This window comes from Eulemur rufifrons, chromosome 28, assembly GCF_041146395.1.
Source record: "Eulemur rufifrons isolate Redbay chromosome 28, OSU_ERuf_1, whole genome shotgun sequence".
Taxonomy (NCBI): domain Eukaryota; kingdom Metazoa; phylum Chordata; class Mammalia; order Primates; family Lemuridae; genus Eulemur; species Eulemur rufifrons.
Genome location: NC_091010.1, coordinates 45,532,244 through 45,554,109, shown reverse-complemented (window position 1 = coordinate 45,554,109; position 21,866 = coordinate 45,532,244). Strand labels below are relative to the sequence as shown.

Genomic DNA, 21,866 nt, shown 5'->3' with positions numbered 1-21,866 from the left:
GCCAGGCTGCCGGCTGCTGCCACCGCAATCCCGGCTCCTAAATCAGCGCGGGGAGGCGCCCCCTCCCCCCACCCGGCTCCCCCGGCTCCCCGGGACGCGATTGGCCGCGCGGGCGCCCCCCACCCCGGGCCCGCGGCTCCAGCTGTCGCGCCATTGGCTGCGGGCCTCCGCCAGCCTTTACATAAGCCGGGGCGCGCTCGAGTGGAGTTGTATAAAGCGAGCGCGCGGCGTCGGGGCGGGAGGCTCGAGGCCAGCCCGGGACCGGGGCTGGGAGCTGGAAGGCGGCGGCAGAGGCGGCAGCGAGCGCCCGCGCTGCGACGCCCCCAGGCGGCGGGGCTGAGAGAGCCAGAGGATGGCTGCGAGCTCGGACCCCGGCGTGAGTACCCGCTCCCCGTGCCCCCACCCCTCAGGCGGAGAAAGTTTTTCCAGCCTCCTCGCCCCTCTGGATCCGCCCGCAGGGCTGGCGGGGATGCCGCCTGGGAACCGGGGAAGACCGAATCGGGAAGGCGGCGGCTTTGCTCCCAACTTGCCGAGAGGCGGTGGACTCGATTGGCGCGCTGAGCCTCCCCCGCGGGCTGGGGGCGAGGCGGGCGCCGGGCTGGAGGTGGCGGAGAGGTGGGAGCCGAGGTGTGGGGGCGACGGCACGCGGCTGGCAGGGAAGGTGTTGGGGGAGCACTGGAGGTCAGCTATTTGGGGAGGGGGCGCCGGGGCTGGGAGGGGCGGAGCAGGTGAGGAGGGATGTGCTGGGGGAATGGGGGAGTCACCCAGCCAGCCAAGCTGAGCTCCGGGCTGGGGAAGAGTCGGCCGGCCGAGTGTCTACGCTTCTGGGCTGGGGAAGAGCCCCGGGAGGCTGGCTCTTCTTCCCGGGGGAGGCCGAGCTCCCGGGCACAGCGCTGGGTGGCAGAGAGCTCCGGGAGCCAGCCCCGCGCGCGACGTTAGCTGCTAGCCGCCTTTTGCTGGACCGAGGTGTGGTCTTGCTTTCAGGCTGTCTGAGACAAGCTCGCTTCAGGCATTTCGGGGGAGCTGGGGGTCCCCCTTGACCCCGTAGGAGCACTTGGAGGCTTTGATGGGGCAGCAGGCCGGGCTTGGGGGCATGCCCAGCAATGCAGCGCCCTTCTGTGCAGTACAGTAGTTGGGAGCCCTTGTTAGTCCCGCTTCTGCAGAAACCAACTCAAGAATTCAAAGTCATCCCAGCCTGGATGGAGCCTCCCAGAGTGGCGGGGAAATGCTCCTAGGGCTGAGGAGGGGGAGCTTCCTCTGGGAATGACTAATGAATATTGCTGCTGCTGCTGCTGCTGCTGGTGGGTGCACCTAGTGTGGCTTCTCTCGGCCCCAGGAGGTGCGCTTATTCTCCTGGCAGGACACGTTCTTGAGTCACACTTGAGGTATCTTCTGGGATGGGTGCAGGACTTCCTAAGTGAAGCCAGGTGGAAAAGAAGGGAAGAGTGTTCCGGCAATAGAGGGCAGCTCTATGGTGCTGTCTTGAGTCAATGAAAAACTCATGTGGGAAAAGCTACTGATGGGAGAATTTAGACCCTGATGACTTGCGGCTGGAGATATCCAAGACTGAATCAGAGCTAATTCAGGAGTCAGCCTGCACCTCACTCTCAGCCACGGAGAGGGAGATGTGGAGGCTGACAAGTGGGGACATGGCAGCTGTTCCAATATGGTTCTTGAGGAAGTGTTCTCTCTCTCTGACTCGGTTAAGAACATCCTTCTGCTAACTGGTCCTAAAGTCAATTTAAGAGGCAACGCAGGGAGTTTATGGTCTTGTTGCTGACACAGAAGACCCCAACTAGAATATTCCAGTTGGTACTAATGGACTCTGGAGAAGGTCGAAGGTGGGGTGGTGGTTACCTCTCTGCAACTGTCCAGTTGGGGCTGTCTCCTTCACCTTACCCGATCTCTGAACATGGGTGTTCAAATTCCTAGGGTAGCTGCTCCAGCCTGGAGATCTTTTACGGGGCCTATCGATCCATATCCCAAACCCCAGTCTTTCCTCTGCCTGCAGTCTACATTTTTCTGCTGCATTTCCAAAGACCTTCTCACCACTGGGGACTTCTGCAGCAAAATACCTGCTTGTTGCTCTTTCTTCCCTTCTCTCCATCTGGGCTGCACCTGGTGTTCTAAACCTTGATGTTTATTTCTTGGCACCTTGATGTTTGGCTTAGACGTCCTATGGCTGCACGGGGGTGCTCCTGGGAATGTGTGGACCAATGGCCTGTGTAATGCTATGGAGTGAAACATAAGACTCTTGTAGGGATCAGGCCACCTACCAGGAAGGCAGTCCTTCTAAACAGCTTGTGACAGCCTCCGGTTCTCAGGCTTCCTTGCTGCCTGCTGAGGTGGTGGAAGTTTAAAGGTGGAGCAGGCTCTTTGGTGTCCAGTAGGGGGCGCCAAAGGTACCTGGCTCAGGACCACTGACTTTCTCACTTCTTGTCCTTCACTGGCCATAGCAACTTCATGCTTTAAACCAGCTCAGGCCACAGCCCTCAGCCGTCACCACTGTAATTGGAGGTCTTCTACCACGTGCTTTCTGGATTTCCGGTGGTCCTATGACTTTAGGTGCAATGGGCCAGGTGCAAGGACAACATTCCAAGGAGACAGAGCTGGTACACAGCCCTACCGGCTCTCTGAGATCATTCCTTTGTGCTTGGCGCTGATGTAGTCTTTGAGTTCTTTAAGGTCTCAGAGTCCAGGAACATTAGAGCTAGAAGAAAGGAGCCTTGGAGAGCATCTAGTCCACCCCATCCCATCCCCAATGCTCGCGTGCACGCTTGGTTTACAGATGAGAAAACTGAAGCCCAATAAAGGCAAGTGTATTGCCCAAGGTCACATGGCTATTTGATGGAAGAGATGGGCCTAGTTCCTAGGACTCCTGCTCTCTGCAGAGCTCTTTCCACCTCAGTGACCTGCTTCCTCTTCACTATGAAGGTTCCCTATGCAGTAGGCACTTGGAATTACTGACTGCCCAGACCTTAATAAATCAATAAATCTAGTAAATTTGGGGAGTTTTCCTTTGAATCTGTTATTTAGAGTGAGGAGGTGAGAAGAGAAAGTTCTTGTAATGTACATGCACAAGTCATAGATACCCTAGTTGTTCTTTACCACTCCTCCACTGTCTTGTCTCAGTATTCCCAGTAGTGTCTTAGGCAAAAGCCATGCAACTCCAGGTTTCTGTCCATACATTTAGGAATCAGAAGTGCCCAGTCCCTCACAGCAGTCCTGGGACCAAGGCCTGGAGCTCTTCTTTTCCTCCAGTAAGGGCTGCTGGAGTGGGGTCTCTCTGTCCTGCAGCCACACCACTGCCGGTGGGACCTCCCATGCTCAGATCCTAGATGAATTGGAGACTTTCCAATGAGTATTTGCCTATCTCCCCCATCCTCGCTGCTCCCAGCTCAAGGTCAGAGAGCTAGGATGTTCTATTTTTGCAAAATCCTTATGTTCAAGTTTCTTGGGTGACCTGGAAGATTCTACCATTTCCACTGCCCTTTCTTCTCTTCTGTGAGTCTGGCTGTCGACATCTGAGCTGGGCTCTGGGAAGGTTTGCTGAGTGGCCTCTGGGCTGCCCCCTCGTTTTCCTCTCCCCACCTGGCTTCCTTGCATACTGTATGGACTTCCTCTGGGTTCCCCTCGGAGCCTCAGCACACCTTGGCATGGCCCAACCTCGTGGGGAACCCACTGCCGCCAGAACTCTGACAGGCAGAATCCTCTTCTCTCCCTAAGACTCACGAAAGGGATGCTTGTTGCCAGGGAAGATGCTCGAGTCTTCTCATCTCCTTCACATTCACAGACAGGTTGAGTCTTCATCGTCAGGGGGACGAGGGAGGTGGCAGGATAATGTGGGCCACCAGAGAGCAACAGCCACTTTCTTTCAAGTGGAGTCCCAAGGGGCTGTGCTTGAGATCTTGTCCACTGCCAGCTCTGGCTGGGGAAATGTGCCTGCCTTGGCTTGGTCTAGTTCTAGAAAAGACCAGCGGAATTTAATTATGTAAAATCCAGTGATAACACGAGCCCTGTGGATTGTTGTTTGAACGGGGAAGGAGGTATAGAGTTTGAGAAGTGGCGTTAGACACTGAGAAAACAAGGAGTGGTCCCTTTCTCAAACCCCACTAGGTAGTTGGTCCTTACCCCACACCCATTGTAATGGTAAGTACTTATGCTTAGAATCTGGCTCCCTGCTTCCTGGCTTAGAGACCTTGCACAGACCACTAAGCCTCTGCATGTCTCGGTTTCCTCCTCTGCTAAATGGTGAAGCTGGCAGCCACGTGATGGGGGTAGGATAGCAAAGATTGAGGAAGACAATCTTTGGTGTAGTGTGCCTCTGCCCTTGGTAAGGTGTAAAGAGGTATTTGGTTGGAAAGGGATATTCCTGCTGAATCATCAGGAACCCCCAGGGTCATCTTTGTCCCAGCAGGTAAGGCTGAGTGTCCAGGTCTGCACATCAGCCTCTGCTCACAGCAACATCGGGGTTGATGGACAAGGCCTTCTTGGCAGGGCTCCCTCCTTGCCTTTTCCCCTCCCCCACCTCAGGGTTTTCACTTTGGGGTTCTGCCATGCTTGGGAAAAAGAAATTTTACAGGTCCCAGGATAATTCTGAATGTGATGGAGGGCCCTGAGCTATTGATTCCTAAGGAAGGATCTTTCTGCTGGGAGAAGCCTTCCTCAGAGCCCAGTGATTTAAGAGTGCTGACAAATCCATGCTCACCGAACCTCCTGCAGGCTGCAGATACAGGCTCCCGGGCCAGCCTGGGCTCTGCTAGGAATTTCTGGAGAGCCTGGCTGGTTGCTTAGGGGACATAAACCTGTGAACTCTGTTTAGGAGAAAGTATGAAATCAATTGGTTCATTATCACACCAAACACACCCTGGACCACTTAGGGCATTTAAGAAACAAGAAGCAGCAAAGGACTGAGAGGTTGTGTTTGAAAAGTGCAGAAAGGTGTGAAGGGGTTGGGGAAAAGGAGGGGACAGGAAAACCTTTTTTCCACTGAACCACTCATGATCTTGACCTTATTGAAGTCCTTGGGCAGTGACTAGAGGAGTTACACCCCCCCCCTCCCCCGCACACACATACCGACATATGTCAATGGCTGGAGACATTTTTTTATTTTTAGAACTAGGGTAAGGGGTGCTACTAGTACCTACTGGGTAGAGGCCAGGGATGATAAACCTCCTGTAATGCACAGGGCACACCCACAACAGAGAATTATCTGGCCCAAAATGTCAATAGTGCTAAGATTTGAGAAACCATGGACTAGAGCATTGTAGCTTGGAATCACAGCACATGAGCAGTGGGAGGGATTTTACAAGTACTCATCCAGTTCTCCCACTTCACCGCTGAGGACACTGAGATCCAGAGAGGAGAGGGGACCAGCCAGGGTCATACAGAGAGCAAGTGGCAGAGATGGTCTGGGATTCAGATCTGCTCTCCCCTGAGACTGACTGACCCAGACTCTCCCAAAGTTGTTGTGAAAATTAAATGTGAGCTGTGAAAACACTTAGAAAATTATAAGGAGACTATATTAATATTGCTGTTATTAAGAATCAGGGAGTTTGGCAAGTTCTATTTCTGGCTATGGCACTGACTCATTGTATCATATTGGACACATCATTCCCCCACGCCCTTGCCTCTCCATGAGTGTGTGTGTGGTGGGGGGTGGTCTTAGCAAAAAATAAGTACATCATAATCATTCTCTTTAGATTTGCCCTTCAAAAACCCTAGACACTTAAAAAAAAATAGAAATTTTCCTTGAAAGAAATCATGTTGACTTCGTAAGAAGCAAAGCGTTTACTTCTTGGAAAAATTCCAGTACCATGGCCCTGTGAGTTGGTTCCAGCCCAGGAAATCTGATCAACATCCGGAGGAGAAACTGATAGCTCCACAAATGACAAGAGACTGGATTTGTCCCCACTCCCTGTGAGAAAGGGAGATGGCAACTTTGACTTCTCTGCCGCCCTTTCCTACTCAGCCCTCTTGGCACAGGGAAGTTCTGCAAGGAACTTCAATGAGGGATGGGAAGGTGTGTCATTAATTAGTAAAACCTTGTTTACTTAACAGACATATTCTTAAAGAGCTCTTCCAAGGGACGTTTTGACATATTACTTTAATTAGCTATAGAAGAATCGAGAGTGCAGAGAGTATAAAATGACCCTCTCTGTTGTTTCCAGTTACTCTTATCTTTGTTTGCACCTGACAAGTACAGTGACAACGTTGTGGGAATCACTGCTGAGCTCTGGGCGTGTCCTGGAGACCAGAGACCAGAGGAGAGCCTGCAGGGACTTCCTCTCTCCCTTACATCAGCCTTTGTCTGCCTAGAGAGCAGCCACCGCCGTGGAGATTTCTGCACTGGCACCCCAGCCCTCCTTTGGTGTATATCTATCTTAAAGGAACCGTCATGTTATGCAAATCTTGACATGGCTCTCAGGAGGGGGAACAGGCCTGGGAGCCCGAATTTCCCCTGCTGAATGAATGGGCAGAGGAGATCATGTAAGATTGGTGGGAACAGCCTCGCGTCGCCTCGAGGCCCTGGTCTTGTCCTCCTTGTGCTCAGGATTAGAGACAGGAAGTCACTTGAGGCCCCACTAGAGAACTGAGGTTACATCCCTCCCTACCCACATGGGAGCATCACTGCATAGATTCCCGCCATGCCTCTCCCGTGTGTCCCGAGGCAGGTCCCTTAGCTTCTGGAGGTCAGTCCCTGTAATCAGAGGAGTTGGGTGACAGGCCCTTTCCATCACTGGCAGTTTCTTCCTCTAAGTGATGTCATTCCCTCTCACCCTGGTCTCTAAGAACAGCCTCTTTCTTAGAAATCATAATCATGCACCTTTCATCTGAGAAGCTGTGTATATCTAAAGAGGCTCTTGCAGGTGGAGATGTAAGAGTCCCCAAGAAGGGAAAATGCTACCTTGTGAACAGTGCGGGGAAGACACTGCCATTTGTTCTCAGCTGCAGATTCAGTGCCTGGCATGGCACTCAGCACGTACAGGGGCTCAAAGGGTGCAAAATGAGTAAGTGGATGAAGGTGGCCATTCTGGGGCAGAGGTGGCCCTTGGTATAAAGTGGCTCTTCAAACTGGCCTCACTCAGGGATGCCTGCTTCCCTTCTAGCTACTTCCCAGAGCCGACACTAGGTGCCAGGGCTGTGCAGACCTCTGAGGGTCCCACCGGTCCAGCAGGGCTTGAGGGCCCCGTGTGAGGCCCAACCCATGAGATGGTGGCTGGCTCTGAGCCTTGGGCAAGGCCGAGTTTCTCCTCCTCTTCACCACCCTCTGGCTGCTCCCCGCCCCCCTTCCCACCAGCCCACTGCAAGGAAGCTCGGTGCATGTTTACCTCGCTTTAAGCCAATAGAATAGAGGAAAATTTGGATTTCCACTGAAGACAAACTAAAGAGTGAATCATTGCTTCACAGAAAGATTCCTGGGAGGATGTTTTTAAATAGCAAGATCCACTAATGCATTTTAAATGATTTAGTGGGGAAAAAAAAAAAAAACCTGGACTACAGACTATTAGGCCTGGAAAAGAACTTCGGAGGTCATCCAATGGCCCCGCCCCACCCCCGCCCCAGTGTGTTCAAGTCTCCGATGTGATACTGTCACTTGCTTTTCAGAAACACAGTCTATCCAGCCTGCACACTGCTGCCCAAAGTCTAAAACACCCTTTCAAAAATGCAAGTCGGTCATGTCTTCACCCAACTTCCAAAACCTCCCCTACGGTGTGACTCCAGGCTCCTTACCTTGGCACAGCAGGCTCTGCTGGCCCAGCGGCTGCCTGCGTGCCTGACTGTTTCCCCCTTCTCCCTGCCCTCCCTTCTCTCTCCTCCACCCCACGTCCCAGATACCACATCCAGCAGCAGCGACTACATTCGCAGCATGCAGCAAGCCGGCTCATACCCATGCCTTTGGTCCACAGGTCTCCACACCTGGAACCCCAATTCACCTTCTCCGGAGAGCCTGTCGTGCCTGCCCGTCCCACCCACCTTGCTAGTTAATCTCTCTCTCCCACGGCCTACATGGACTTTGTACCTGTTGCTACTCTGAACTTACCCCACTGTATTGCAACTCACCCCTGAAAGACTGGAAGCTCCTTGAGGTCAGAGGCCAGGCTTTCTTCATAATTTCTAACCTGGCCCATAGGCGTCTTCTAAATGTTTGGAGAATAAAAGTATATTGTGTATAGCATAGTATGCTGAGGGGTTCTGCATATGGAAAGCAGTATTTAAGGAGTCAAAGAACTCCGCTAGGGTCTCTAGACAGATTAGTAACAGAGGCAAGACCATTCCTCAAATTCCAGAGTATTCCATTCAACCTATGTCAACTACTCCTGGAAGTGGAGCACCTAGTGGGCCCAGAATCCATCTCCTGAGATGCATTCGTAAGTTCAAGAGACAGGAGTAGTAGTAATAGTGTGATTATTGCTACCATTACCTACTGTGTATGGACTTACTCTGTGCCGGGCACTGTGCTCATCACTTAACCGGCAACTCACGTCATCCTCATGGCAACCTGATAAGCATTACTTCCCATTTTACAGAACTGGAAGTCTGAGCACTTAATAATTCTTATTAAGAACTACTATGCCGGCCGGGCGCGGTGGCTCAACGCCTGTAATCCTAGCACTCTGGGAGGCCGAGGCGGGAGGATCGCTCGAGGTCAGGAGTTCGAGACCAGCCTGAGCAAGAGCAAGACCCCATCTCTACTAAAAATAGAAATTATCTGGCCAAGTAAAAAATATATATATAGAAAAAAATTAGCCGGGTATGGTGGCGCATGCCTGTAGTCCCAGCTACTCGGGAGGCTGAGGCAGGAGGATTGCTTGATCCCAGGAGTTTGAGGTTGCTGTGAGCTAGGCTGACGCCACGGCACTCACTCTAGCCCCGGCAACAAAGCGAGACTCTGTCTCAAAAAAAAAAAAAAAAAAGAACTATGCCTTGTGCCTAAGGCTAGGAGACTCCATTTGTCCTCTCACTTTCAGAAACACCATTTCATTAGCCCACTGGCTTCTGTGGCACCTCCTAGCCTGGGTCTCCTGAGCTTTTGTCTGCCTTTTGCTGGAGCAGGACCAAGTCTCCTATCTGTCTGTGAGTGCTGCCACCGGCAGTGTCTGGAGCTCTCTCCAGGCAGGGGGAAGGAAGAGGAAGCCTTATATTTTCTTGGCACTGGGGAAGGTGCATAGGACATGTATGCATCTGGAGGGTGGGGAGGTGCAAATGTCTGGAGTTTGTCTTCCAGGCTGGCCATGCAGAGGACCAAGACGGGACAGAGAGTAGGTACACAAGACATAATGAATGGATGGATGGATGGATGGATGGCAGCATTCTTGCTCACTTGGGCCACTCACAATATTTACCTCCTACCTGGCCTCTCTGCTTCCCTTCCAGCCCTCTTGTGGCCTTCTCCACGCTGCTGCAGTATTCCTTCTAACTCCCCTGCAGCCGGGGCATTCTCTGACCTGTTGGGCCCATGTCACATCCCTGGCAGTAGGGACAGAAAGACTGGGCAGCTCTGAGAGGTTTATGCAACAGAATCGGCTCGGTGAGCCAGTGGTTGTGAAGGATGAAGCAGCGAGTTTGACGCCAGATCGCCAGGCTCAGGGGCTGGGGTTGGAGGGGCCCAGTGACTGGCATCCCACGCCCTGACTCAGATGCACAACCAACTGAGAGGGAGGAAGGGGGAGAGAGGTGGGGCTCGGGCAGATGGAGATGAGATTCGGCAGGCCAGCTCTCCCCAGATACTGCCAAATGACAGAGGGTAACAAAATTGCCCCTGTTGGGAACCACTGCTCTAGTCTGACGGAAAAGTCCTCCAGCAGGAAACATGAGGGGTGGGAAACAAGGGCTCCCTCGCAACGTGTGACCCAGGCACAGGACCTGTGGCAACAGGTGAGTCCCCCCACCTTTGCAGGGGTCCACTCTGTCTACTTTGCTCTTCCTTCCCACTCCTCCTCCTGCCTCTCCTTGTCTAGCTAACTTTGTAGCATCCTCAAAGTTCAGCCACAGCACCGTTCCTCTAGGAAGTGCTCCCAGCTCCCGCCACTGGCTAACTGAGATCTCTCTGTGCCCCTCCTCCCAGCACCCCTCGCCCTGTACTGCCCATGTTGGGATGTTGGACTGACAGCTTTCTTCCTGTGACCCCAGGGCCTAGCACGATGCCAGGCTCATTGAGGAGCCACAGGAAGTGTTGTTATGGGTTAGTGAGCCAGGGCAGCTTCTGTTATCTCTTCTCCAACGTTGCCTGAGTTCCAGGAGCCCTTTTGTGGGTCTCTGGTGCCCCAGCCCCTGCGGGGCAGAGTGTTCCTCTCCCTCGTGTCTCAGCATGTCTCAGCGTCCCTACAAGTGTCTGAAAAGGGTCTGTGTTCTCTCCTTGTTCCCAGCATCTGAATCATTTGGGCCTCATGTTTTTGCAAGAACTTGGGGTGTGTCCTTGGCTCTTTCAATAATTGTGAAAGCTGCTTACCCTGAAAATTGCCCTGGAAGCCTCACCCCACAGCTGCCTGACCCCACGTCAGACAGTCCAGGTTGCTTGGTTACTAGTTTTCAGACCCATTTCAGGAAAGTCCCGAGGACACAGGAAACGGCGTTTGGCTCCATGTGACCCACAGCCATGTCTGAAGGCCATCTAACTTTCAAGTTCTCTGTGTAAAAGGAAGGGAAATGAGCAAGGAGGCTGCCTCCTGCCTGGCCTTCGGGACGCCTTCCCTGTATAGCTCGCTTAACCCTTGAAACCTCAGCAGGTCACATGATCCCCATGTTACACATAAGGACGCCAGAGATCAGAAGGATTAAAGAAAGGCCCAAGGCTACCGTGTGGTGGAGTTGAGACCCAAATCCAGATCACTGACTCCAAGCTTTGGCTTCTTTCTCTTTCTCACTCTCCCCTGCTCTCCATCTTGCTGAGGATTATTGAAAAAGTTTGCTTATAGAGCATTTTTTAAGAAATTATTATAACAAAGCAATTCTTCTCATAGCCTGAAACACAAGTCCTACCATCTCTGGCCCTTATGAAGACCCTTCTTTTCCCCCCTTCCCCCCCCCCCCCGCAGGAGGAGCTCACGTTCCTTGCAGAGGTGCCGTGTGCTCTGGCCCCAAGCCCCTCTGCCCAAGCTCTGCCTTGATATTTAGCCTCCTCAGGGCTGCTGTGCCCCCGGGGAGCCTTCCACTGCCCTTACTCAGGGTGTCACACCTAGGATTACACAGCTGCTACACTGCCTCCTGGGAGAGCTCCTTGAAGGCAAGGACCAGGTTTTATTCATCTTTGCATGGAGTATGGGGTACTGTGTACTATGTACTACTCTAGTGCCACTCCTGCTGGTGAGTACTACCCACAGTGCTCTAATGCACAGTAGGTGCTTGGTACAGGAGCAGGGTGAGTACTACTCACAGTGCTCTAATACACAGTAGGTGCTTGGTACACAAGCAGTCAAGAAAACAAAAAAGTTCCGTTCAACCTATTTTTTCATTCTATTTTTAACCTTTCTACCTGTTCTCCCAAAGGATTCAAATGTGCACAGCAGTGTGACAAGCGGCTTCCCGAGTCAGCCACGTAAAATGCGAGGTCACTCCGGGTGCTGCTGTCCTGTGCTTCAGGCAGTATCATCCTGCTCTGCTTTCTTCCCCAAATTTCATCCCCCCCTCCTCCTTTGACACTCCCTAGATAAATAGATTTTCTTTATATACTTCAACCAGCCGGTGATGAATTTTGGTAGCAGAGACATTTTTCACTTCAAATCAGATTGCAGTTTACACTCCCATCGGGGGACCATGAGTCTGGGGCAGTGGTTCTCAGCCCAGACTGTCCATTAACATTATCTAGGCAGCTTCTAAAAATATAAAGCACCCAAACCCCACGCCAGACCAATTAAATCAAGAAGCAGGGTGAGGGAGCTGGGCAGCAGCATATCCCTACACACACCCTGTGCCAGGTGACTCTTTGGGGCAGTCAGGGTTCAGGGCCACTGGTCTAGTCTTGCCCAGGCAACCCCTGACAGCCTGTTGGGTGTGCAGACTCTCGGGTGCCACCCCAGACCAACTGAATCAGAATCTGCATTTTAACACGGTGCTCAAGTGATTGGTAAGCACGTTACGGTTTGAGAAGCGTTGCTTTAGAGAAAGAACAGTTTTTAAACAACTGTGACAAGTTGCAAGCAGTTTCTGCTGATTCACATTATCATTTGGACATATTCCTTCCTTCTCTTATTTAAGAAATATTAATAGAGTGCCTGCGAGGTACCAGATACTATGACGGTTTCTGGGAACATGCGTCTCTATCTTCGCCTGCAAGTTCCTGCCCGTACCGTTCTCTCTAGGCTCTGCCCGATGGTCCCTGTCTCTTGTCTCCTTGGCCTGACCCAGCCTCCAGCTCCCACCCTTCTCCCTCTTGTCACTCCTGCCCACTGTGGTAATTTGACCTTGAGCTGAAGACAGCTGGTACTTTGAATGTGTAAAGATAAACCGTGCCTGGGAAGCCCTGGGGATTGCATAGCCCTGGGATTGATTTCAGCTCCTTAGATCTAGAGGCAGAGGAGAATGTTCATGAACCAATCTTGTACCTTCACTGTAGTATATTGCCTGGTGTCATGGCTGGGAGCTGTAGTATAGAACCTTTCTCTAGTCGATGTGTAGTTCTGTAGTTTATGGAACAGCATCACCCACACCACCTGGGAGCCTGTTAGAAATATAGAATCTTGGGCTCTAGTGCAGAGTTACTGGATCAGAATCTGCATTTTAACAAGACCATCAGGTGATTCATATACACGTTCACGTTTAAGAAGCACCAAAGCACTGGAATAGAACGGTGCTTCTCAAATTTTGCAACGTGTTAGAATCACGTGGGAGCTTTAAAAAATCTGATGCCCAGGCTGCATGCTTTGCCAATTAAGTCAGACAATCTTGGGATGAGACCCAAGTATTAGTATTTTTTTATTGTGGTGAAATATACAGAACATAAAACCTGTCATTTTAACGATATTTAAGTGTATAGTTCAGTGACATTATGCACATTTACATCATTGTGCAACATCACCACCGTCATCCACAGAGCTCTTTTCATCTTTCGAAACTGAAACTCTGTACCTGTTAAACACTAACTCCCCATACCCGGCCCCCCAGCCCCTAGTAACCAACGTTCATTCTTCTTTCTGTCTCTATTAATTTGAATACTCTGGATACCTCGTATAAGTGGAATCACACAATATTTGTCCTTTTGTGACTTTTATTTCACTTAGCACAATGTCTTCAAAATTTATCTACCTTGTAGCATGTATCAGAATTTCCTTCCTTTTTAAGGCTGAATAATATTCCATTGTATTGTATATATGTATTATGTATGTGTATATATATCCCACATTTTTATTTATCTGTTCAATCATTTGTTTATCCAATCATCGATGAACACTTGGGCTGCTTTCACCTTTTGGCTGTTGTGAATAATGCTGCTATGAACATGAATGTACAACTGTCTGTTTGAGTCTCTTTTTTCACTTCTTTTGGGTATATATCCAGAAGTGGAATTACAGGAGCATATGACAATTCTAATTTGAATTTTTTGAGGAACTGCCATACTGTTTTTCACAGCAGCTGCGCCATTTTACATTCCCACCAGCAATGCACAAGTGTTCCAATTTCTCCGTATCTGCACCAACATTTGTTACTTTTTTAAAATTATAGCCATTCTAATGGGTGTGAAATAGTGAAATCTCATTGTGGTTTTGATTTGCATTTCCCTAATGATTAATGATACTTTTTGTACTTATTGGGCATTTATATACCTTTAGAGAAATGTCTATTCAAGTCCTTTGCCCATTTTTGATCAGGTTGTTTAGTTTTTGTTGTTGAGGTATAGGAGTTCTTTATGTATTCTGAATATTAATACCTTATCAGATATATGATTTGCAAATGTATCTCCCATTCTGTGGGTTGCCTTTTCACTCTTTTCATAGTGTCCTTTGATGCACAAAAATTTTTGATTTTGATTTAGTCTGTTTTATCTATTTTTTTCTTTTGTTGCCTGTGCTTCTGGTATCTTATCCAAGAAATTATTGTCAGGGATGAGAATTTTTTGCAAGCTTCCCCAGGTGATTTCAATGTACAGCCAAGATTGAGCAGTGTTTCTCAACTTTTAATAGGCACTCAAATCACCCGAAATCTTGTTAAATGCATATTCTTATTTATTAGGTTGAGAGTGGGACCCAAGTGTCTGCATTTCTAACCGCCTCCTAAATGATGCCGATGCTATGGATTGGCAGACCGCTCTGGGTACCCAGGAGGTAGAAGACTATTTCAATGGTCTCTTTCATGCAAGCCCTGATAATAGAGGATAGATATTTACCAGACCTTCTTCTAAGCTTTGTCACCACAGCTGTTTCCCAATCCACTGTCAAGATAGCCCAGTGCTTACTCTCTAACTTTCTACTGGTACTAGGCAGTCGTGGTGTGTGCCCTGGGTGCCTTTGGCGTGGCAGAGGAATGAAATGTAAAGGATGTGTTCTCCCTGTCCCCCACTCCCTCTCTGGCCTCAGGGTGAGGCCATCCACTGGTCTGCCCATGCTGGGTGAGTTCACATCCACACTAATGATGGCCCGCTCCTCTCTGGCCTTGGCCCCTGTGAGAGAGCTACTGTAGAACCCTGCCGAGAAGCTGTTTTGTTCAAAATATATTTAATATGCTTAGAAAGAAAAACCACACAGGTTGGTCTGAAGTTTACAGAAGAAGCTCAGAGGGAAAAAAAACTGCTGAAAATCTGCTTCTAAAAAAGAAATCCTTTAATCCATCATAGAATTTTAGAGTCAGAAAGGACTTTTAGAGAACTCCTCTCAAACCTTCATTTTGGAGAAAAAGGCTGAGACCCAAAGAGGTTGTGACTTGTTCAAGGTCATCAAGCAAAATAGAGGTCAGCCCATAAGTACATTATTTCTTTTTCATCTTGCTTTAAGTTGTTTATCTAGAAGTGGATAACACAGAGTAGCTACTTCTTTCATATGGCTCCTTTAATTAAAAGTTCTACTTTTCAGAGAAAAGGTAAAAATCAAGAGGCTAGATCATGGTTCTTACCCCTCATGGCCTTCATTAGAAGTTTTATACCAGTTAAGCTTGTAGAACCCTAAATAGGACCTGCCTCCCTGATGGCAGTGACCCCAATTGCAGGTGTGGTGTCTGGAAGGAACTAACCAGCTTCTAGAAGGCACATCCGATGCCAGTGTTCTCTTCCATGCCTACTGCTGATGTTGTGAGCTGATCACAGCACTCTTTCCGGCCCCTGCCAATCAATTGGATTTGGCTCTCAAGTTGAAATTCATTTGCCTTCACTACAATAGAGGTCATACCTTGAAAAGTCCAGTGACCTTCAGATTCATGCTACATTTCAGCATGTCTACATTAGTTATTAAATACTCTTTAGTTTCTCATCCACCCCTCCACACACCCAGCTATTCATTAATCCAATTATGACTTTCCTTTATCCAATCAAACTTCCTGCCAAGTTGCAAGGCTCTTGTAGTGATGCATTTGTCTTTAGTAATTAGACAGCCCAGCAGAAGATGCTGTCCTGTTCAGACGTCTCTGTAATTTAGAATGACCTCAGTGTGGTATCACAACACCCACCGTGTGCCCTATGAGCACGCTACAAGAACCTCCTTTCCAGGAAGGCTGACTGAGGTCATTTTCTGTCCTGCAATTGGAGCCTTGCCTCTGTGTCTCTCTGCAGCCTCTCCAGCAAAGCATTAGGGAAGCTTCCGAATCATGTTTGGCTCCGAAGGCAATGCCTGGGCCCTTCGCTTTGGTCTCTGGGTCCTTGAACAGGAGCAAGCTCATTTGCTGGCAGGAGCATCTGTCTCCATATGGGGAGACAGTCTTCAGATCTTCCTTGCTCTTCCCTTCATTAAGACATCAGCCTCACTCAGCCGTGCTCTCGGCTGCCAGACGCACTGACAAGCCAGCAGGAAAAGTTCCCTCCAGAAGAGGTTTGCTGCCTTCTGAAGGCAGGAAAGTACCGCTTTGCCTGCTGGGACTAGACCCACGCAGGCTTTTTGGGACTCATTCCAGTGGAGTTCTTAAAACACTCTGAGTTCTGATTCTAGGCCTGTGGGCAGAATCTCAGGGTGGTGCCATCTGTAGTGTTCGAAGTGTCTCCCTTGCTCAAGCTCAAAGCGGGTGGAGTTCTTCCACCTCCTTGCCCATTCTCATCGGTCTCCTGGGTGTGTACCACCGGCTCCCATGGCCCCAGGCTGCTTGGCAACACCCTGAGTTATGTTAGAGATTTAATAATGAATTATACAATGCATTATACATAATTAATTTATAATAAAACACACACACAATGGTTTAATTTCTCCAAGTGAATGATGTGCTACCTGCCGGATCCTGCTGGAATGCCTCCTCTAACTAACTGCTCCTTGCTCTGGAGGTGACGGCTGGCTGCCCCAGGGAGGGATCTTGGCTTGGGGAGCCTGCCAAGTTACAGATTCCCCCCAGGCTGCCTCTGGGGTGTGTCCCACAGGACAATCCTTCACTGCCTCGGTCGTTCTAGATCTGGATACTTCTGAGGGTCTCACCCAAATGCTGCACTGTTTGAGAACTGTTATAGTCTCTGTCCTCCCAGTCTTTTCCCATAGTATGGGAAATGCCTATGTATTTATACTCTACTCCGTCCGTCCTTCTTTCCTTCATTCGTTTTTTCATCCAATAAATATGAACAGAGTGCCTTTGATGTGCACTGTCCTTGGCTTGCTGTACGTCAGTGAAGGAAACAGACAAGGATCCTTGCCCAAGTGAAGCTTCCATTCTGGCGGAGGGAGAGGGAAATAATGAGTAAATTACGCTGTATGTCCTGCGGTGATAGGCACCACAGAAAAAGAAAAGCAGAGCAGGACGAGGGAGGTCATCAGCACAGGGGTGCAGGCTGCAGTTGGAAAGAGGGTGGGCAGGACAGGGCTTGCAGAAGAGCAGCAGCCTAGGAATGGCCAAGCCCTCATGAGTGGCAGAGAGGCACTTCTGGGCCTACCGGGATTCAGTTTTCCCGGCCTGCTTTGCCTACAGGTTCTTTCGGTAACGTTTGTAACTTTTGGTTTCAGATGTTCAGGATGTTACTGTTTCTGCTGCTGCTGTGGTTCCTGCCCCTCACTGAGGGATCCCAGCGGGCTGAACCCATGTTCACTGCAGTCACCAACTCGGTGCTGCCCCCTGACTATGACAGCAACCCCACCCAGCTCAACTATGGTGTGGCAGTTACTGATGTGGACCATGATGGGGACTTTGAGATCGTCGTGGCAGGGTAAGTGGCTCCCACCCTGGGTGTGACAGATATATTCATCCGCTTTTGCTGTGGTGAGGCTGTGTAACAAATAACTCCAAACCCAGTGACTTGCAACAGCACACAGTTTTACTGGCAGGTCTGTGGTCGTCTGCAGCTCAGCTGTAGCGTAGCCGGGCTCAGCTGGAGTTCTGGGATGCCGTGGCTTTGCCTTTTGCTATAGCAGTGAGTTGGGATGGAGGGAGGTTTGGAAGAAGGGTGTTTGATCCACAGGCTTTTCAGGGAGAAAATTGGAACGCTCTGCCTTAAGGCACTCTCTTCTCATATTTAAGCCTCCTTGGTTCTACCTCCTAGTGTTACTTCCTTACTGGTGGGGCTCCAGGGTCTCTATACAAGAGGGGCTTAAGAGTGACAATTATGGTAGAAGGAATGCTCAAAGCCTCCTTTGCACAGCACTTTACACAAGACTAAGAAAACATCAGTTGACCATTTCAAAGAAGGAAGGAAGACGGAAATTAAGAGGGAGAGCTAAACCTCCTCTCACCATGCCTTGGTGCTCCCTTCTGTCCTGGAAAGCAACACGGTATAGCAGGAAAAGCATAAATGGGAGGCCAAAAAGCCCGAGTTCATGCCCTGGATGTGCAGCTCTCGAGCTGTGTGACCCAGAGTCAGTCCCTTACTGGCTGAGATTCGGATACGCCATCTGTAAAAAGGTGGAAAAGCTGTAATGCCTTGTTGTCCTGAAGCCTCAGTGAGGCTACCGCACATGACAGTGCACTGCAAACGCTGCCAGTCACCATAATTATTATCTGTTGAGCGCTAATATGTGCCAGGTATGGTGCATCATCTTATTTTACATGCATTGACTTATTTCCTCCCCTGACAACACTGTGAGGTAAGTTGCTCTCATCCCCATTCAGAGACAGCAAAGTGGGGTTCAGAGACAGTAAGCACCTTGCCCTCTGCTGAGTAAATAGTGTGTAGATGAGTGAGGATCTGAACCCCAAGGCTTCCTGACTCTGGAGCTGCCAAACTACACTCTACAAAGTTTAGTTATCCCTTCAAAAATCAGCCAATCAATAAAAACACTACAGGGGCCTGTCGACCTCATTCTGGGAGCCCCGAGCTTTTATGGTAGCACTAAACAAAGATAACTGGCAGGTAACATTATTTGTAGCAGTTGCATATAACAGGAGAAAGCATTGACCTTGGAATTAGAAGACTTGGTTTTAATTCTAACCATACCTAACCTAATGGTTGCAGTTTACTTTGTGAAGACCCATTTCCTCATCTATAAGATGGGCGTATTGAAATCTACCCGCCCACCTCCCAGGGCAGTCGTGAGGGTCCGCGGTGACGATAGGAAGGATACTTAGTGAAGTGCAGCTTTTCTTTCACTTATTCATTTCTTCTAAACTGTCTACATTCTGGACGGTCTAGATTGCTGTGCCGTCCTACTGAACTGTCCGTGATGATGTAAACGTTCTGTGTTGGTGCCATCCAGGGTGGTGGCCACTAGCCACATGGAGCCATTGAGCACCAGAAATGGTGGCTACAGCAACCAAGGAACTGAATTTTTATTTTTATTTAATTTTGATTAAATAGCCACATTTAAATTGGCCAGTACAGTTCTGGGCTTTTAGAAGGAAAAACTAAAGAGCAGAGTGTGACAGAAAAAGGAGAAATAGGGATGGTTGTAGTGACCCTCTCTACCTGAGGTGACCTGAGCAGAGCTGTGGCCAAGCAGCTTGCCCGTCACCATCAGTTCTGTGACTGTCCAGTTGCTTTCTGAATCAGGGAGGAGCCCCCCTGTCCAAATCCACGCCAACCTGACTCCCAGAGCTGCGTGCCACCCTGCCAGAGTCTGTGGTTAAAGGACTGTGATGCATTTCTGAGATGTTCTGATTGGCCCTGCCCCCTGCTGGGTGACCCCAGCCTCCCCAGGTGGACCTGACAGAGGACAGAGAACAGCTCGGCAACCATCCTTCTCTCGTTCTGCCCCCCTCCCTCCCCAAGTTACTACTACAAACATGCTCTCCTTTCATCCTGGAAGATGATATGATCTGCATTTCCACAAATTAATATGGAAAAATTAAGCCCTGAGATGTATTTTCTTCCCCTTCTGGGACCTGGACACCTGGCAGGAGCTAGCCAGGCTCCAGCACACGGAAAATCTCTCACGTCTCCGTGGGAGGGTGTCTCTGATTTCAGGACTGTGCTCCCCCACACTGAGCAGCCAGCATCGGCTCACAGGCGGGCCCTCCATCTCCCCTGGCCATTGCAGCAGACCTTGGTTTTCTCCTGCTCTGTTGCCAACTCCTCCAAGGTTCCAGATGGAGGGAGAGAAAGGGCAAAAGAGCTGAGCAAAGAGCCCCTTACAGCTTACTTTGATGTTTTCATTATTGTTTTGCCCCGTTCCAAGGCCTTTCTCTCAAAGACGTACTGAACTGGTGGTCACAGGCTACATTGCCCTGCTCATGACTCTACTTACCTTTTGGCTGCAGACAACAGAACTAACAGAAGGTCTTGGCTCCAGGGCTGGTCCTGGCCTGGGTCTGTTTGGGAAGAAGCAGAACTGTTCAGTGGCAGAATCTTCAGTCTCTGTGTCCTTTCCAAAGCAAAGGGAGTGATAGGTGCACCCACAGACCCACCTGCTGAGGTCAGTTACCTGAGCCCAGTGTTTAAACGTGGGCTTCATGAGCAGGTCTCTATCCCACCCATCCTTTGATGTGCAGGGGATCAATCCTGCAGCTCCTGAGTGTTCAGCTTCTTTCTTTCCAAGTGCTGGGCATGCATTTCATCTTCCCCTTCAGTGATGTCTTTTTCTGTTTCTCATCCAAGAAACTCAAGAAATTGGCTTTTGTGTGGTCTATGGCAGAGAAGCTAGACCCTCATTTGCAGTCAATTTAGAGTCTATGTCTAATCCTTGCCTAGTTTGCTGCTTACCGTGGGTCCTGCAGGACTTTGGAGTCATCCCCTAGAAATAAGAACCGGACCATCCTAGGTGTTGATCCTGGACCAGCCATTTGGAAAGACGCAGTTCTCTCCTCCCAGGGAAAGATTGAGCCAGGCAGCTTCTGTCCGAGAAAGCTTGGACTGCTGGGTGTTATTCTGAAAGACGATATTTATTGCTCACCCCCAGCAAAGAATAAGAGTTACGCAGAAGACAGGATGGCGAAATTGGGCAGCCTCCCAGCTCCGGTTCAGGCTTTCTTTGTGGCTGTTGTGAAGCATTGTGAATTCTCAGAGCATCGGAAAGACACATTCTCATTTGAGTACCAAAATACATTCCAAAGGCAAATATAACTTTTTATTATCTTCAGCTTAGGATGATTTGTCACTGTCTTCTTCTTTGGGCTGGATAACCAAAAGTTGACTATATAGACATATTTAAATCAGGACCTTGGGAGGTCATTTGGCCACCCCTAGCCTTACGGTAAGACCACACCTATAGCATTTGGAGGCTCCATTTACGTAGAGCCATCAAGGGAAAGTGTGCAGTCTTTTTGTAATCCCGCTCGATATTTGCTGATGTCAAGAACTGATCTGATTAATCTGGATCCTTTATATTAGAGCTCAAAAGCTGTTTCTTTTAGCTTCTGTTTTGCTATTGCCTTTGAAGATATAAACCGAGTGATCACCATCCCTTCAGATAACGAAAGCAGGATCACTGCCCTGCCTTCCGTCCCATGTGACTCCTTGGCAACATTTCTGACTTTGACTCTTACTCCATTTCACCCACCCGACATCCATATTTAACTCTGCTTCCTTCCCGGCTTGATTGTAGACTCTCTGTTTAAGAATCACATAGCAGAAGTTGAAATTTTTAAAAATTGAATGTGAAGGCCTTTCCTAGAGCGCCTGTGGTCCAGCTCACGACAGGCCCGCTCTCCATCTCCTTTCCGTTCCCCGGCCCCCGAAGACATTTCCTTTTGCCACCCCTGGGAGAATGGCCAGCTCTTCAGTTCCTAAAGTGCTCGGTCCGTGAACTTGTCTTGGATTTGTTGACCTTGTAGTATGTCTGACTGGAGCCCTGTTGCTTTGAGTATTTACTCTTTGAATAGGTTTGTTTTGTTTTGCTTTTTTGGTGTCCTCGTTCCTGGTATTGACAGCATTGATTTTGAGCATGTTGCGGTGGGTTTGTGTTGTGTTTCAGATTGTTGAGTTAATTGTGATGGAAGGCGTGTGCATGTCTCTGACTCTGGGAGGAGCAGGGAATGACCGCCCTTTGTTCTGCGGGGGTGGGGGAGGGAAGGGGCTGGCTTGTCTCCTCCAGCACATCTGGGCGAGTGCATCCGCATATGGAGGGCTTATCTGTCAGGCGGCAGGTGCCTGATTGCAGTCTGCTCCCTGCGTGGCCGGGGGAGGATTTGATCACCAATGGAGACTCCCATACACGCACAGACCATCGAGGAACTTCAGCACTGGTTTCCCCGGCTAAATAGAAACCCCAGTGGCTTCCCCTTTTCTCAGTGGAACCAAACCCCCAATCTACAGTCTCATGGAGTCTGGAAAGAATTCCTGTTGGTGTCAATCTTACACAATTCTTTTAGAGCAGCTTTTGTTTCCTGGGATATCCCCAGAGGTTTGCGATAACCCCCCTACCCTCTCAGTTTCCAACAGG

General features: G+C 49.7%; 1 protein-coding gene across 2 annotated transcripts in view; it reads left to right on the top strand.

Moving 5' to 3' along the window:
- The first annotated feature begins 209 nt into the window (after positions 1-209).
- CRTAC1 (cartilage acidic protein 1) overlaps positions 210-21,866 on the top strand; it is a 145,774-nt gene continuing 124,117 nt past the window's right edge. For both annotated transcript variants that reach the window (XM_069460248.1, XM_069460249.1), the window contains exons 1-2: positions 210-376; positions 17,064-17,263. In XM_069460248.1, the coding sequence (XP_069316349.1) occupies positions 353-376; positions 17,064-17,263 (224 nt within the window). In that variant the 5' untranslated portion in view covers positions 210-352. The remainder of the gene's footprint in view (positions 377-17,063; positions 17,264-21,866) is intronic.